Consider the following 16,986-nt stretch of genomic DNA (forward strand, 5'->3'; position numbering starts at 1 on the left):
CTATATGTGATAACTAGCAGGTTTAAGGTAGTATCAGGAGGGAGCGCTGAACTTTCACTGCAAGCCTGTTGCTGTGGCTGGTTAGCGCTAAGGACTGTGGAGTGAGCAGTGCAAGCTAAGCCTCATGTCCCCCTCCTGTGTTCATTGGATGATACCCTTCCAAGAAAGTTTAGGCTGTGGGCGGCTTGGTTTGCGGGGGAGGATTTGTTGCTTCCGTCTGGGTGGAGTGACACCAAAGATATGCTCCCTACGTGAAGTTGTATACTAGTGATGGGCATGTGGCTAGAGTATCCCCTGCTGAGAGTAGGAGTTCACTCGAGATTATCTAATGTTGACTTACAGGACAGCAGTAAGAGATTGTTAAAATGAAGTGGAGATATGCACATTGTGAGGGTGTAGAAAGAGGACACTGGCAAGGAGGGGTCATGTTTACGGCTACAAACCTTTATTATGAAAGAAATAACCCATCTCTACCTACTTCTAAGGAGCTTGCCCTGCCTCAACCTAGGCAACTTTAATGGTTTGTCGGAATGTCTGTCCATAAACATGTTCTCCGTCCTCCGTCAGAAACCTAGCTATCTAACCCTAACACTTAAACAAAAAGTCTTTAACAAAAGTAAAGTTTCTTCACCAGGATAAGGACTCCCCTCGTAATAGTAATTCTTTCAGTGTCCCTTCACAGCAGGGCCAGGGCAATGATTCCTTTGCCCTGGTTCCTTTATCAAATTTCTCCACAGCGATCCTTCAGCACTTTTACAGAAAGCTTGTATCAAACCCATCAACTCTGAACACTAAGTGGAAAAGCTCATGGCTTTATCTGGCCTCCCTTTATTGTCTGGATGATGAGCATCTTTTCCAGGCTCCTCTGTAACCTTCTTGTAAACCTTTTGCAAGTTTATGAGCAGTGGTAATGGTTGCATCACTGCGACGAGCGAGAACTCCCAATGCCTTCTGCTGGAGCAGTGGTATTGGCTTGGCCAATGCAACAAGGGAGATGACTCTAGTTGCACTCTGCTGGAGCAGTGGTGTGGGTCTGGCCACTGGGACGAGGGAGATGTCTCCTGATATACTGAGTGAGCTGGGCCTCTTCCCGCACCCCACTTGGTCTTTCCGCCATTCCCGTTGCCTGTGCTGTTTTTGGGGACATGGCTCCAGTTCTGCCCGGGGTCTTTCTTCCTCCTTCTCGCTTCCTGCGCAGCTCCTTGGCAAGCTTGTGGTCTCAGCATCGTTTCTGGGCCAGACGGTCCACCTTCCAGCGGTCACTCCACCACCAAGTGAGTCGTCTCCCTGCCGGCTCTCAGGCCCCTCCGGCAACATCCTGCCTTTCCTCTCTCGCTCCCGGAGAGATAAGATTTGCATCGGCTGCAGCGGTCCCACTTTTTTAACTTCCTGGGCTTCATTCGCGTACCCCTGGCTTCTGTGATGAGTACTCCTTTGTCCGTTATCTTCATGCCTCCAGTGAGCCACCTTGTTGCTGTACTTGGCATCTGGTCACTCCATATGCCTCTCACGTTATTCTTTGTCTCAGTAGGTCCTTTACTTGTCAGTCCTGGTTCTACAGTAGCACATGGTTCTACCATGAAGGGTGGATGAAAGAAAAGGGTGCCCATGAGGGTAGGGTTTTCTGTGCTGTGGTGGTATGGAGGCTTTTCCCTAGGCAGACGTCCTCCCCAACCCCTATGAGAGGAGTCCCTCCCTATGAGGTCCTCCGGCATATTACCACCCCAGGGGGACTATTGGGTGGTGGCCTAACCTTCTAGCCTCATAGCAAAGGGCTCCCCCTGGGAGAAGTGACATCATCCCATGATTTGTCACAGCATGTGACAAAGAGCTGTAATTGTACGGAGGGCTGAGTTTGTTACATGATTGTCTCTGCATACGTCTGTGTGTTATAAAAGGGTAACTGCACAAGGAAGTGTGTGTTAGAGAAGTGTGGCATTCATGGGTTTGTGTGTAGTAGGTTCAGAGCCAAACGTCATGGGCTGAATGTGCCATAGAATTGTAACTGCACAGCTTTTGTGTGTCATTGTAATGTTACTGCACAGTTTTGGAAGTATTTGTCATGAGACTATTTCTGCAAAGGGAAATATTACATTTAGTAGTATAGCAGTACACCGCAGTGTTTGTCTTTAGACGATTGATCATATAGGAAGGCATGTGGGTTAACAGATTTATTTAATTAATTGTTTATGTAGCACTGCATGTCAACTTCCTGCCACTTCAAATTTCTTGTCCACCTTGTGGACCGTGTCACGATGGATGTCCAGCCTCGTTTGGAATGGCTTTCCTTTGTTTTGTTTTGTTTTTAATTGGTATGGTACATTACATACCTTTACAATATAACATTGTTTTTAAAACACAGAGAAGGAATAAATTAATCATGAGAAAAAACAATCACTAAACACAGATAAGAGTAAAAACAATCGTCTGTAAGATTCTTAATACAATATATTCAGAAGCCATCTCTGCTTAGTTTAATATAATTACAAAAATGTTAAAGCGAAAAGATTCCATTATCTGAGTGACCACACAATAAGTAAGAACATAAAACCTCACAATCTATATTATCAGGTCTAAAAATAAGATGTCTAAAATATAACATTCGTTTAAAATTGAGCTTCGGACAGTAAATCACAAGTTTCTTTAGTATTCCACACTATTAAATTAATTACAAAACCTGCACTTTCGAAAATCATTTGATAACACTTTACTTCTTACTAGGACTTGCCTTGTTAAAAGAATATTTAAACAAAACCTTAAACAAATTTCTCCCTTTACGATTTTGGAACAAACTTAGATATTTCAGCAAAATACCCACCTTTTTATGCTCAAATCTAAGGTGTTCCATAGAGTAATAATGATGGACCTTCTCAATGGTTTCACTCCAATCGAATAGAAACAAGGCTTTTTTAATCAATATCAAATTTGATGGAATATCTTCCAATAGATAGCTGGGTTTCTCAACTATTGTAGTACATGCATTTCTAAATTGGGTCAAAGTTCTGTTAGAACCTTTTGCCAACAACAAGCCCAAATCCTCATATGAAGAATTTTCTATCGGATCCAAAATCTTTCACATTAATGACCAGTATTTCCAATCTAATCTTGCTGATAGGGAAAACCCTAATTCATATCTTAAACAATGAATCGGTACAATGTTTGGGATATTCAATGCTGTCCTCCAAACTATAGCTTCCAGGTGGTCCAATTTCTCATACACCCATTCTTGCAATACATCCAAACCATATAGTAGCTTAGGGACCACTTTGTCTACATAGAAAAGCACCAAGGATTTAGCTGAAAACGTCCCATATTTCCTATTGATCCAACGCATCTGCAAGCCAAGGGACTCTGCATTCTTTTTCAAGCAATCCAGTATCCGTACCTTAGACGTTTTATTAAAAATAGGGAAGCCTAGATAAAGCTGCCTGAAACTTGCAATTATTGCTTATTTAAAAGCCACAAATAATTTACAAATTTCTTAAAATTAGTAAGATCCATGATCTTCATTTTTGCCTGAGTTAATAGTCAAAGAACTTTTCCTACAAGAGACGGTGAATGCAGTAATTTGTTTCTGCAAACCCCATTTTGTGCAATCAAACGACATTGTATCGCCCGCATACGCCATCCAAAAAACCTAAAAGGGGGATTCTAGGTGGGACGAAACTACCGGTGAGAGCTGTAGGAGTGGGCCTTTGAACACCTTAACCCAAAGTAGGCCCATGACTTAAAGAGCAAGTGCATTTTTTTTCCGTCAAGCAATTTTATTGTACAAATGGCTGGGAGGGGCTAGATGACATCAGAGTCACACTAACCAGAATCTCCCGGAACCACCCAATAAAACCGCAGCTTTAAAAACGTTGTATTTGTTTGCGGTCGCTTTTGAAGTGACCGCAAACATAAATACAGCGTTATTGTGTTGGAAAACGCTGCGGTTTTTCTTTCCAAGTTTCTCAGGCTCCTCCGGCTCGGAAAAACCGCAGCGTTTTCCAACACAACCGCGTTGTTTCTGCCTGAATCTGCTTTCCCATTTGGGGCTCTCGGGCTCCCCATGGGGAGCCCGAGAGCCCTAAATGGGAAAGCAGATTCAGGCAGAAACAACGCGGCATTGCGGAAAACAACCGCGTTGTTTCTGCCTGAATCTGCTTTCCCATTTGGGGCTCTCGGGCTCCCCGTGGGGAGCCCGAGAGCCCCAAATGGGAAAGCAGATTTAGGCAGACACAACGTAGCATTTAGCATTTCCCATTTGGGGCTCTCGGGCTCCCCATGGGGAGCCCGAGAGCCCCAAATGGGAAATCAGCTGTAGGTAGAAACACTACGCGGCATGTAAACATAACCGCGTTGTGTTTCTGCCTGCTGTGGCTTTCACTTTGGGTCTCCGGTGCTCCCCTGGAGAGCCGGAGGAGCCTGAGAAACTTGGAAAGAAAAACCGCCGCGTTTTCCAACACAATAACGTTGTATTTATGTTTGCGGTCGCTTCAAAAGCGACCGCAAACATAAATACAACGTTTTTAAAGCTGCGGTTTTATTTCTAAGTTTTCCGGGCTCCTCCAGCCCGGAAAACCTAGAAAAAAAAACCCAGCTAGTGCTTATTTTTAAAAAAAAATAAATAGCACTTACCGAGATTCAGCTGCAGCTTTCCTGCTCTGGTCTCTGGTCCCCGTCCTCCGCGTACAGCACTAATGAAGGGAAAGCCACCCAGCGGTAGCTTTTGTTTACTACAGCTGGCTGGCTTTTCCTTCATTAGTGCCGCAAAAGCAAAAGCCAGCACAGGAGGGCATCCATTTCACAAAATGGATGCGCCCATGTGCTTGCTTTTGCGAATTTTGAGCTTGAATAGCTCAAAATTTTACATAGGAAGTTTTAAAAAAGAGAATGCTAGTATTTTTTTTTGTTGCCCATCTATTTTTTAAATAACATTTTTTACTAGACCATGCCTTTAATTTTAACAAGCCCTCCTCACCTCACCTGGGATCCCCCAGCGCACTATTTTTTTCCACAACAAACGTCTATTGACAGAATCAAAAGCAGCTGAGAAATTCATAGAAGCTATAGAAATATGAATATATTTCCCCCCATGCCAAGTTTGTAAAAGCCTGATCATAAAACCATTAACGGAGGTCACTTGACATTTACAAAAACCCACCTGGGGGGGTTTTAAATGACCAATCTTTGTAGACCTGGCCTCCTAGATGCTGGAGGATTATGGATGCAAAATTGTTTTGATCAGCATCCATAATCATAATTGGCCTATAATTCAAAGGACTGTTAAGATACCCTTTTTTAAAAATGGTCAATACATATGACGTATGCCAAGTAACCGGGATTACTCCGGCATCAACCAACTGCAAAAAAGTATGGTTAAAATATTAGTCCATAATTCCGGAGAAGCTTTCAACAAGAAATTACTCAACCCATTCGGCTCCGGTGCGCTAGAGGTACTTGGCCATGATATTGCTCTGGAAACCAAATCACAGGATATAAAGTTCCTCCCTTTTAATAAAATGTCATCCCCATATACTGGGTAAGACTGAGCTGATGTTTCCTTTTATAAATGGCCTCAAAATGCTCTATCCATTTAATCTCCGCAATTGGATTCAACTGGATAAGAGCTCGATTATTCTCCCTTCCATTTACAACCTGACAAAATCCAGAAGAATTCCTGATTTAATAACTTTATCATTGCTTCTCCATCGTTTTGCAACATTATGGCTCTGACTTATCAACCAACCTTTATAATTACATTTTGCAGCTTTGATTCCTGCAAATTTAGCAGCTAAGGCCACATTTCTGCAGTTTATGTATAGCATATTATAGAGCCTTTTTCCTTTCTACTAGGACTGAATCAAATTCATGATCATGTCTCTCCATTCAACATTTTTTTCGCGTGAATTTATCACTGCCTGCCACTGTATCAAGTGTCCCCTTTAAGTAATCATAAAAGAACCTCTCATTAAACGTCGACATTTTCCATTCATAGGAGGTGGTATACCAATTTTGTACAAGCACGTCATTAAAGGTATCATCACTTGTTTTGACATGGAGACCCTATTTCTTCCAATGTTTACTCTCAAGGGACCAGTCACCATCTTGTCTCTGTTAAAAAAAAAATCCTAAAATCAGCCACCAACATTGTGATCAGTCAGATCAGTTCTTATTACTTTAAAAATGTTACAACAATCCAACAGGAGCTGGTCCATTAAAATGAAATCAATAATTGTTTGCTGTGCCATTATCCCAGGTGGGCAGGGGGGTGCTATCACTCCTAATTGAGGATGGCTTTTGATGTGTGGCTTCTCTGGCAGTACTGCATTGGACCAGACTGCCTGCACGTATTGTGTCCTGGTAAGAGCTTTAAGGGATGGCTATTATGGTGTGGGAGACCGAGACTGGAACCTTATTGGGCTGAGGCAGAGATCTTCTGGGAGCTAACTGCTAAACAGTCTTTTCCACCCTTCTCTTCGTGGGCTGAAATTACCATCTTTTGTTAAAAGATGGCGAGCGGGTTATCTTGTGTCCCCAGGATGGGTTGGATCAGCTTACATTTGCAGTTCATCCTTTAGACATTATGGCTTGTTTGAGGAGTGGAGTGCCATTTTACAGGTAGTATTCATTTATATAGATGTTTTGTGGCAATCAATAAGTCACTTTGCTGGTCAGTCTTGTAAATGGCATCTAGGTTTAAAGTTTGGGCCTCATAGTGATAAGTTGTCGTAGAACGATCTGGGTAAAAAGCAGGACTGAATGGATGGAGTTTTCTCCCATTGGTGGGGCCCACTCGCTCTACAGACGGGTTCAGTAGGTAGTTCCCATCTGTTCTGCTGTAGGGCAAAAATATGCTGTGGATCCCTTGACTGCACTAACAAAGAGGGCATAGACCTAGCAACGTGATAGAACATGAAACAACATAATGTAAAATGACATAACAAGCTAGTATAACAAACCAGCATATAGCATGCCCCAGCAACGACCATAACATGTCATATGATAGCATAACATAGACTAGCATGCCAAACCTCTCTTTTAAATTCAGATGGGGATTACTGCGCATTATGATAACTGTATACCAGTATAAATGTGCTATAGTAACAAGTCCTTTGAGAAACAAGATGGCTCCATGTTTCATGGACACCTTTTTGTTCAGTCCCACAACTAACTTTAGCAAATCATTGGTATTGGATGTGTAAATCAAATGTTAATTGAACTTAATCAAGATTGCAGTTCCCAGATTGAAATATATTGTGAAATGATAGTCCAGCACTGGAATAGTGGTGTGTTGTGTCCTGTGTCTCCCTTGCCCTGGTGCTTTGTGAGTGAAAGCTGGATGGAATGCTGATGTGGAGAATGTAGATGTGCGTGTGCCCCTGAATGTTCTATGGATGTCAGTTGGAGCTGAGAGCCTGTGAGAGTGAAAGCCGGTGGATGTTTCACTTACCTTGTTTATACTTACCTTGTAACTTACCTGCTTGTTACCACCTTGTCAACTGGAACTTTCGTAAAAGAGTTCCCTTCCCTACCTGGTGTCTCTGAAGTCTTCTTCAATAAGAGCACATCTTTACAATAGCAGCGAGCTGGCTTGGAGGGAAGGGCCAGGAACCTGCAGCTGTTCAAGGGGAGCAGCACCTGGAAGAAGGAACGGAAGCATGAGACAATCTAAGGAAATATCCACCGCCCCCCTCGAATCCCAGTTGAGGTGATCTGACCCCTATCTCAGCTTTTGAGCAGCAGTGGCAGTGCTTGCTAGTAAGGGGCAGCTTGGGGCGAGAAGGTGGCAGCAGAAAATGACCCTGACGTCTCAGCTGGGCCGTTCTGTGTTGGCAGAACACAAGCAGAGGCTTTTACAGTCTGGGAGAGACCATATAAGATTGCTATTATAGCCTGGGAGAGAGACAATTTGTGGTGGCTGTCACTGCCTGGGAGAGACGTTTGGAGCAGGTCGAAGGAGAATGTGTGGGCATAAGTGGCCTACTTGGTGTGGCAGTTCCTGCATGGGGCAAGCAGCTGACTAACTGCTGCAATGACAACAGAAATTGGCACAGTAGAAGGGCTCTTACCGGAGTGTTCGCATTTTGTTGAGCGATGAGCTACAGTGCAGCAGGGAGGAGCAGAGCAGTTCAGGCTGCCTTTGGTGTCTGAGGCAATGGTGATCCCTGGATTCATCTGAGAGAGCAAGAGATGGGGCAGCCATTGGCATTGTCAAGCATTGTGCCTGTTTGCAACATTATCCTGTGTGAGCAGTGCACATCTATGTATAGCCAGAGCTCTGTTCACAGCGGATGCAGCAGGGAGACAGGTGACGTACTCGGAACGTGGCGCACTGAGAGTCACGGAGGACGAGAACGAAAAGAACCCGAAAATGTGCTCTTGCTGCTCTGACATAACTGAGCTTTTGTGTATATGGAGTGTGGGAGATGACAGCACCGCAGAACGGCGCACAGCCTGCCATGCTGGACAACAGTGACCGGAGACCGGAGCTGTTGATTTCCGTTTACGAAAGATGGTGGCATCAGAAAAAGTGAGGTACTGTGTGGTAAACTGGGGAAAGTGCTCTCATGTCCGGACAGAGGGCACATTCTACTGGCGATCATTTTAAGGGGCTGCAGGGGGCTTGGAGCACAGAGTGGAGTGTCGCGGTGCACACTGTGTAGTTGCGCTGCAGCAAGCACAGTGCTGCTGGTGCTATCATTCCGTTTTGAGATGCCCTCATGTGTTTTAAGACGTTCTGGTGTCCGCTGTCCAGATCAACAGGTTTTCAGCATTTTTAGAGACGCTTTGCCGACCATTGTCATAGTACTCCATTGGTAGTTTAGTCATGTGAGTCCTGCGTAAATTGTTTTTTAATTTTTGAGTGCTGCAAAGTGAGGTCGGTTGTACTTTAGTTTTGGTGTGGTACGGCAATTGTGATTTGGTGTGATCCTCTGGTTGGGAACTCACATTTGGACTGGTGATGGAATCTCAGGTTATGTGTTGGCTGTGGCTGTAACGGAATGTATTACTGTTGATTGATTGAGTTAATAGGATATGTGGCGTGGCCTCTGTAGTCAATGCCTGACCATTAACTAAGTTTAATATTGTATGTGTTTTGTGTAACCATTTGTGCCTCCACAGGACCACCTAATTTATGGATTGTGAAGCTTAGGGCATAGACTCGATAAGAGCACAGACCTCTCGTTTATCATGTCTCATTGGGCTTATTTACCTATGTTTGTGTGGTGAGGCTATATGTTGTATGTCTAGTGTTGTAAAACGCAGCTTGTTGGCCTAGCAAACTACTTGCTGGGTTTGTGGTGGCCCAACGCTCATGTGTTTAACAGTGCTGTGTCCGCCAGTGGGCTCAATCGGACTGTTGTGTTGTGTGGTTCAGTGTCTGCTGGGGTGAATGACCTAGCCACAGGCCGTCCAGGGTGTTGGACACCCAGCAGTTTGGGGGGGGGTCTTGAACCAGTGCCTGTTGTTTTGTTGTGGTGGTGTGGTGTTGGACACTCATAGGGTGTTGGATGGTTACCTGGGGGGGTGTACCTGCCTTTGCTTTTGGAAACCATGCAGTTCAACGCCTGGTACCCTTGTGGGGGTGGTCCCCTTTCTCCATTGGTGTGTTTGGGTGGGCACCAGTAGCCCGGTTAGCGCTTTTGGCAGTGTAGTTGTTGAGGGGTGTACTGTTTTTTTCAGTGCAACACAGTTGTTGGCAGTATAATGTGAGATGGTTGTGGCTTGAGGCTTTATGGACTTGTGGTCAGTTGTGGTTTTGGGCTGGTTCCCTTAGTGTCTCGCTTTGGGCCCACAACGACACTGAGTGGCGTTTGGACGGCCTGTTCATGTGCAGGAGTTGGGTGGGATTAGGTTGGTGGGAGTGTTATCATTGTTCTCAGGAATGAAGTGCAAGGTTGCAGGAGTTTTTGTTGGCTTCTTGCCTGAGTGGGATTGGGAGTGTTGTTGGAATTGTTAGACTTCCGATTGCTTTCTTAGATGGTTTTCCCATGTGCTCTGTTCTGTACCCTCCTTTCCTTTGTCTGTGTTGTGGAGCGAGTTGTGTCCTGTGTCTCCCTTGCCCTGGTGCTCTGAGAGTGTAAACTGGATGGAACTTCTGATGGAATGTTGATGTGTGAAACATTCAGTGCCCCTGAATGTTCTATGGATGTCAGTTGGAGCTGAGATCCTTTGAGAGTGAGAGCCGGTGGATGTTTCACTTACCATCCTTATACTTAACTTGTAATTTTCCTGCTTGTTACCACCTTGTCAACTGGCATTTTAGTCAAAGATTTCACATCCCTACTTGCTGTCTCTGAAGTCTTCTTCAATAAGAGCACATCTTTACATGGTGCCTCGCTGACACTTGGACAACTAGTCCCCCTTAAGGTGCTGTATCAAATGCCCCAATGAATGGTTGCAAATCTTATCAATTTTTTATAGTAAAGAACCTTTTTTTGCAGAGGATGATATGCTATATAACTCATTGTAAACATTTTAATATATGCTGTTGAAGACATGTCAGATGTTTTCCACTAAAAAATAAGAATAGATGGATTCTTATGGATTTCATTAATTCATTTATAGAAACTGCCAAAGGTTAACAAAGAGCTGGCGCTGAAACTGTATGAAGAGGATGAAGAGCGACCGATCCAGAAAAAGAAACGGAAGGTACTGCAAAACAACTTCCTAGTGTATTTTTGTATTGAAGTACTGCACAAAGCTACTTTAAATGTAAATTAAAGGTATTCTAACAGCATACATTCCATGATAGTGCCACACTCTCCCAAAAATATGTTACCACTTGTGGGGGATCACCTGTATGTAATACGGTAATGATATGGGATTTTCAAAGGCGAGACTGTCAATGCGTCATTTATTTTTATACACACTTATGGCTTTAGAATATTTGAATGCACATTAGCTATCTAGAACTGTTTTATTTATGTATTTTGCTATTTAAATTCAAACAGATTTTCTTTTATTGTGAAACATGAACGCATTCAGGCAGTTCCAGGCCATTTTCATGGGCCTTTGCCAGTACTTAGTTGCCTGCATTATGACAGCTGGGGTTCAAAAAATGTGGAAGGAAAGGGAAAAGGAATGCACAGATAGCTTGCTCCCTGCAGCGTGTTTTTTGTTTTGCCTGATTATTTTTTTTAGTTTTGACTCTTACATGTGAAAACAAAAACCTATTTGTGGATATAAGGTATATTTGGGCTTGGTACTTTATTCTGGCATTTGTGGGGGATACATACATCTATGCCGGTAGCATGACAAGTGGACATTCTGTTATCTGCATTGTTGTCACACTAATGTGATTCTTCCATCAAAGATAGTTGTCTGAAATGTTTCATTGAGCTATTAAGCTGTTATTTTGACAGTAAAGTGATTTGGAGCAGCCATTTCTGCCTACAAAAGCAGAACTATAAAAGTTGACTGGGATGATTGCAGCTAACAAGCAGCTCTGCGTGTAATAAAACTACATAGCAAAGTGTTTCTTCAGTCACTTAATTTGGTAGCAAAACAACATCCGAGCACGACAGTACTTAAAATAGTCTTTTTTTTTTATTTCTGTATAGGAATAGTAACTATAAATAGTAAAAAAATGTTGTTTTAAAGAAAAGGTGAAGACTATTAGTATATGTTCTTGATCCTATTAAGATGATTTGTGGAAAATGTACACATCTCATTTGGAATGTTAATAATATATGATTAGGGGGTAGCATGTCTGATTATAGAAAAGCTAAGACTTTTGACATAGCCAATGCTTGTTTTGTTTTAAGCCTGTGGCAGTATTTTATTGTTGTTTGAGTTTATTGATTGGCAACTGGCCATGTAAGGTTATTAATAAACTGGATACAATCTCCAACCTCCACAAATAAATCAGGTTAAAACAAAATACCATCTGCACCACCCTGCAGCCTACTCACATCATCCCCTTGACCACAATCCAGCGAGACTTACCTCCCTTTCAATTCAACCTGGTCACCTAAGCCAATGTCTTCTCCCTGCTAAAAGGCCTGAAACCGTCCAGGTGCAAAGGTGATCCTTGCCGAGCTGCTGTCATCAAGGAGTGTGCAGAAGCCCTAACACAGTTTATCACCACATTCATCAAGACATTTTTCTCTTCCTGCTTTCCCCCTTTAGTCTCAAGGAAACTTGGCTTCTTCTCCTACTAAAAACATCCTTCAACCCCACAAAACCCAGCAATTACTGACAGTCCCATTCCTTCTAAAAGCTTGGACACTGCACTGTACCTGCAAATCCAGCAATATTTGGAGACCCACCACATCTAAGGAACGCGCCAATCTGGCTTCTGTTCTGGTTATGGAACCAAATCTGCTCTGCTAGACCTTAAGAATCGGCTCGACCAAATCAAAGACGCAGGAAAGCCTGCACTCCTTCTCCTAAACCTCTCTCAGCAGCATTTGATCTGGTAGATCACAAGATCCTTTGCCATCACCTCACCGCTGCATCCAACTTCTCGCCTGAAGCCACTAACATTTTCACCAAACCCCCCCTTTGACCTCCTGGACACTCGAGGTATCTCCTATACGAACTATGCCAACAACACCCAAATTCCTCTCTCTCTCTCAGGCAACTGCACAAATGATTCCTCTTAACTACTTGAAACCTACTACACTATTCAGGCATGGATGCCCCCCACCTAATCTGCCTGAATGATGAAAAGGCTGAAATCCTCCTTGAAGAATCCACAGCCATGTTAAAAAAAAAACCTTGACCATCGTTACAGCTCCTTCACTATCGACAGCATCTTTTGATCCCTGTCTCCCCGACAGTAAAGACCCTGGGAGTCCATCTTGATGCCTTCCTCGCCATAACTCGCCATGTCAATGCCATTGCATCTTCTGCTGCCAACACCACAAAAATCTTAAACGTCTGCAGGCCCTTCCTCTCCGTCGACAGCTGTGTCACCATTGCCCGGGCTGACATCAGATCGAGATTAGACTATTGCAATGCTCTCTTCGTAGGCATGTCAAAGCGAAATATCCACAAAATGCAGGTTATCCAGAACCATTCTTTACGTGCCACCTTTAGCATTGCAAGGCGATATCATATTTACGCTGTTAGAAAGGCTGCTTACTGGCTCCCAATACGAGAGCGTATCACAATGAAGTTACTTTCAATCACCAAAACGTGGCTTTCAAACTCTGCTCCCCCCCTACCTCTCTCAGAAATGCACAGAAGCACAATCAACGAGACCTACCAGAACTGCCTATGTCCGCCGCCTCATCCTTCCAAGATTTAGATGGGCTAGAGCAGGCAGCTCTAGCTTCCCAGTCTTGGCAGCGAAGCATTGGAACTCACTAAGACCGGCCGGAGATTTGAGCAATCATGCTGGCCCTTGCCTAGACATTTGACAGCATGGCTCTTTAGCTAGGGACTGCCAAAATGCTCAGCCGCCGGACTCCCTGCGTGTTACCCTCATGACTGCTGACTTACCACCACACTGTCAATGCCTTTGTAATTGACAATGCAACATACTGTCAATGTCTGTTGCAATGTAACGAGTGCCTGGATGCCTTTGGATTTAGAACGCTGCTATAAGTGTAAAAATAAATAAATAAGCACAATTTAATTAGATTAGTCCCTTTTGGAAACCCTTTTCCTTGCTAATTCAAAACATGTTGAATTCCATCTTGGTCCTGGCCTCTATGCCAGATGCCACTAGAGGTCAGATTATCCTTGGTTGCAAGTGCATGCCATTTTCCTACACTAGCCAAAAATATCAAATTGAAAAGAAGGGTGGCTTCTTCTGTTGCTGTATTTCAGGAGCTTAACCACTGGTGTTAAGATTGAAGAGTGTTAAGATTTTGAAACTACAATACAAAAATTAACCCCTGTAGTTTCGAAGGCCCATTTCTTTTCTCTTTTCTTTAAATGGATATACAATGTTCAGAAAAGGACTACATGTTATATAATGTCTATTTCCTTTAAAGCACAATTGCACCACAGCTGGAGACTTGTTTTACCATTTCTCCAGATTGTTCTTTAGCTCTAATTATTCTTTAGCTGTAATTGTCAAGCCGAAGACTGGCAACTCCTTTTCCATGCAAATGCACAATAATAATATCTATGTGAGCAACATCTTTGTAATCCTTGATTATTTTACTTAATTACTGATTCACCCAGATTCTGCTCCCACTCCCATCCAGTTGCTCCAGACACACGCTCTCTTGATCTTAGGCAAGATTGTATGCAGTACCATTTAGAAGACTACAGCAACCTTGTCCTCCTGGCAATAGGTAACCCAACCTTTGGTATAAGTCTGTACTACACAGGTTGGTAGTGTGACGGAGCAGCCATGCTTATCTCAAGAGGGGTCATTGTGAGCAGTAGGGTTTTTACACTGCGATTCACAGTGAAAAGTATTCAAATAAACTCTTAAACTCAAGGTTTCTTGATTAAACAATTATTAATTGATTTAAGTCTGTTCAATAGCCTTCTTCAGAAGGGAGCAATATAGAAGTAACACAAAAATACACTTCAAAATATACACTCTTAGTTTCTCTAAATCAGCAAGTACCCATTTGGGATGGCACACAGAAGGTTCCTACACCCTGAGGTGACTTAAATAAGCAAGACACTGTGGACATTAATATATCACTGGTACACTTAAAGCACTACTGAGTTTGGTGTCAGAAAAAATGGTTGAGAATAAAACAAAGGTTAACCAAATATTCTAAAGCAGGTAAGTACTTTTGAACCCCCCAATGCAAAGTAAATTAACTCTTTCCTCGAGGAAAGGTAAAGCACAAAGTCAGAGGTACGAAGAGTCTTTCAGGGAGCCAGGACAGCCAATGTCAAAAGAGAAAAAGTCTAGGTGAGCTGAAGCACTTCTTGCAGGTAGATGTCTTTATAGAAAAAATAGAATCACTGTAGGGCCACAACCTGGTGGCTTGTGAGGAGCAAAGCTGCAAGCAACTCTGCAAAAGCAACCAAGACAAGTCTCAACTGAGAAATAGCAAGGCTACACGACAAGAGGTAAGTCCCCTTAGTTTTACAGTATCTTTGGTTAGAAGAAATTGGCTCCAGCTGGCATCTGTTCCTGTGTAGGTGTGCAGATCCTGTTGTTCCTGGGCCTCAGTCATGGGGACAAGAGGGAGGACGTCTGGGGACTCCTGCACTACTAATGGAAAGTCGGTGGCAGCAATGGGCAAACTTCCGATCAGCAGCACTTCGCGGTTTCAGCTCCTCTCGGTTCTCGCAAATAGCACTACCGCGGTTCTCGGATACCACTTTGGACTCTCCTCACATCTGGTGTCCAGCACTCTGTTGAGGTGGCTCAGGCTTAGTCAGTGCTGCTTTTTGGTAGTCCGGGGTATCTTCCTGGAGCTCGGGTCCAAATTAAAGACACTCACTCGATTCTGGTGTTCCTCTCCCTGGCACTTCGATTCCTTCAGCAACAATGGAAGTACAGCCAGCTCTGAGAGGATTTCCAGATGAGCTCGTCTTTGGGTCGATTGGTCCGACCAACCCAAGGGGAGAAGTCGTCCTTTGCAGGTCTTTTGCAGTCGAGGCGAATTCAGAGCTTCAGCACTGCAGCAGGGCTGAACCGAGTTCACCAAGTTCTTCTTCAGATTCCTTCGTCCGGTGGTCGACTCTGCCTTTCAAGCAAAAAGCCTCACCTTTTATGCATGTTTCTCTCATTCATTCGCAGCCTAACTTTCACTCACAAAGCAGGGTGGCTGTCCTTTGAGGACAGCCCTACAGCCAATCACTCTTGGGTGCATGCATGTAACCAAGGAGACTAAGCACAGAGTTTCAGGCACCTCCCTCGCTTCCTGCCCTTCTAGACACGCTGGAGCCAGAGGCAGCTTCACTCATGAATCCTGCCAAAGACAAAACGAACAAAGGGATCAAACCTGGTTTGGCACGCAGAGTAAATCTCAAGAATGACCTTTCCAGCAAGAAATGGCGAAAAAAGAAGACCAAACCATTTTGACAAAATGGGCACCCATGTGCTTTACTGCAGCTGCAATTGCAGCCCGCGGTAGAAACGCACTCTGGTAGGAAAAAGTAAACCACTGCCACTAATCAGGAAAGGGTAAACTAGACAAAGTCGATACTAAGTAACCCCTCCAGCACCCTATTGTAATATAGTGCATGCTGGGTCTAGAAATGTACAAAATGAAAGTAATGTCAATTTCAAATGGATTGTGTCCTTCAACGAATTCCACATCTTTGACATGTAATGTCCACAGCTGTGTACTTCGGAAACTTTCTCGGCAGAGGGCGTCATGCGTCGATGGCGTCGGGTCGATGTCCCTCGAAGGCCTCCAGCGAGGGCGACGTCACCGGATGTTATAAATAGGACGCACGGCATCCATAGCCTCAGTTCCATTTTTTCCGCAAACGTGTTTGCTTCGGAGACTCAGCGCGCCTCGTGTTTTCCTGAATATGTCTTCTTCAACCCCTACGACTCTGCGGTCTGGCTTCAAGACTTGCCGGGACTGCAAGTCTAAGATGTCGATTACCTACCCGCATCGCATCTGTTTGTGGTGCTTGGGCGAGAGTCACGACACCGACGACTGTTCCAAAGGCCTTGCAGGAGTGTAAGGGAAAGCTTCAGGTAGATGGGGATTCTAAACCCAGTAAGTCCCACACATCGAAGTCCAAGGGTAAGTCCATCGACGACTTGAGGGGCGAATTTCTGCATCATAAGGAGTGCCGGGGGTCTCAGTCCGGGAGTGGTTCCTGCCATTTGTCCTCCTCGTCTCACGTTCTAGGAAGCGCTGTCACCAGTCGCCTTCCCCGTCGCCCTTGGAGGATGCTGACACGAGGAAAGTGGCTTGTCCAACAAAGCCCTCGACTCCTGAGGAATGGGCTGCCTCAGGGAGCAGATGTTACCGATTTTCCAATCGCAGGGCACAGTTCCGTCCGTGCCTTCTAACTAAGCCGGCAAGGAACGGGTCTGTCTGTGGCTCATGCGCCTTTGGGCTCGGTCCTCGGCGTGATCCTCATCAGGAACCTTCGAGGTCCTGTTCGGACAAG

At 44.2% G+C, this 16,986-nt stretch overlaps 1 protein-coding gene across 1 annotated transcript in view; it reads left to right on the plus strand.

The window, feature by feature from the left end:
• Positions 1-16,986, plus strand: part of NOL10 (nucleolar protein 10) — an 856,295-nt gene that overhangs the window by 610,179 nt on the left and 229,130 nt on the right. The window contains exon 17 of the mRNA XM_069605973.1: positions 10,555-10,638. Within this exon, the coding sequence (XP_069462074.1) occupies positions 10,555-10,638 (84 nt within the window). The remainder of the gene's footprint in view (positions 1-10,554; positions 10,639-16,986) is intronic.

This window comes from Ambystoma mexicanum, chromosome 4p (genome assembly GCF_040938575.1).
Source record: "Ambystoma mexicanum isolate Mex_15411 chromosome 4p, UKY_AmexF1_1, whole genome shotgun sequence".
Taxonomy (NCBI): domain Eukaryota; kingdom Metazoa; phylum Chordata; class Amphibia; order Caudata; family Ambystomatidae; genus Ambystoma; species Ambystoma mexicanum.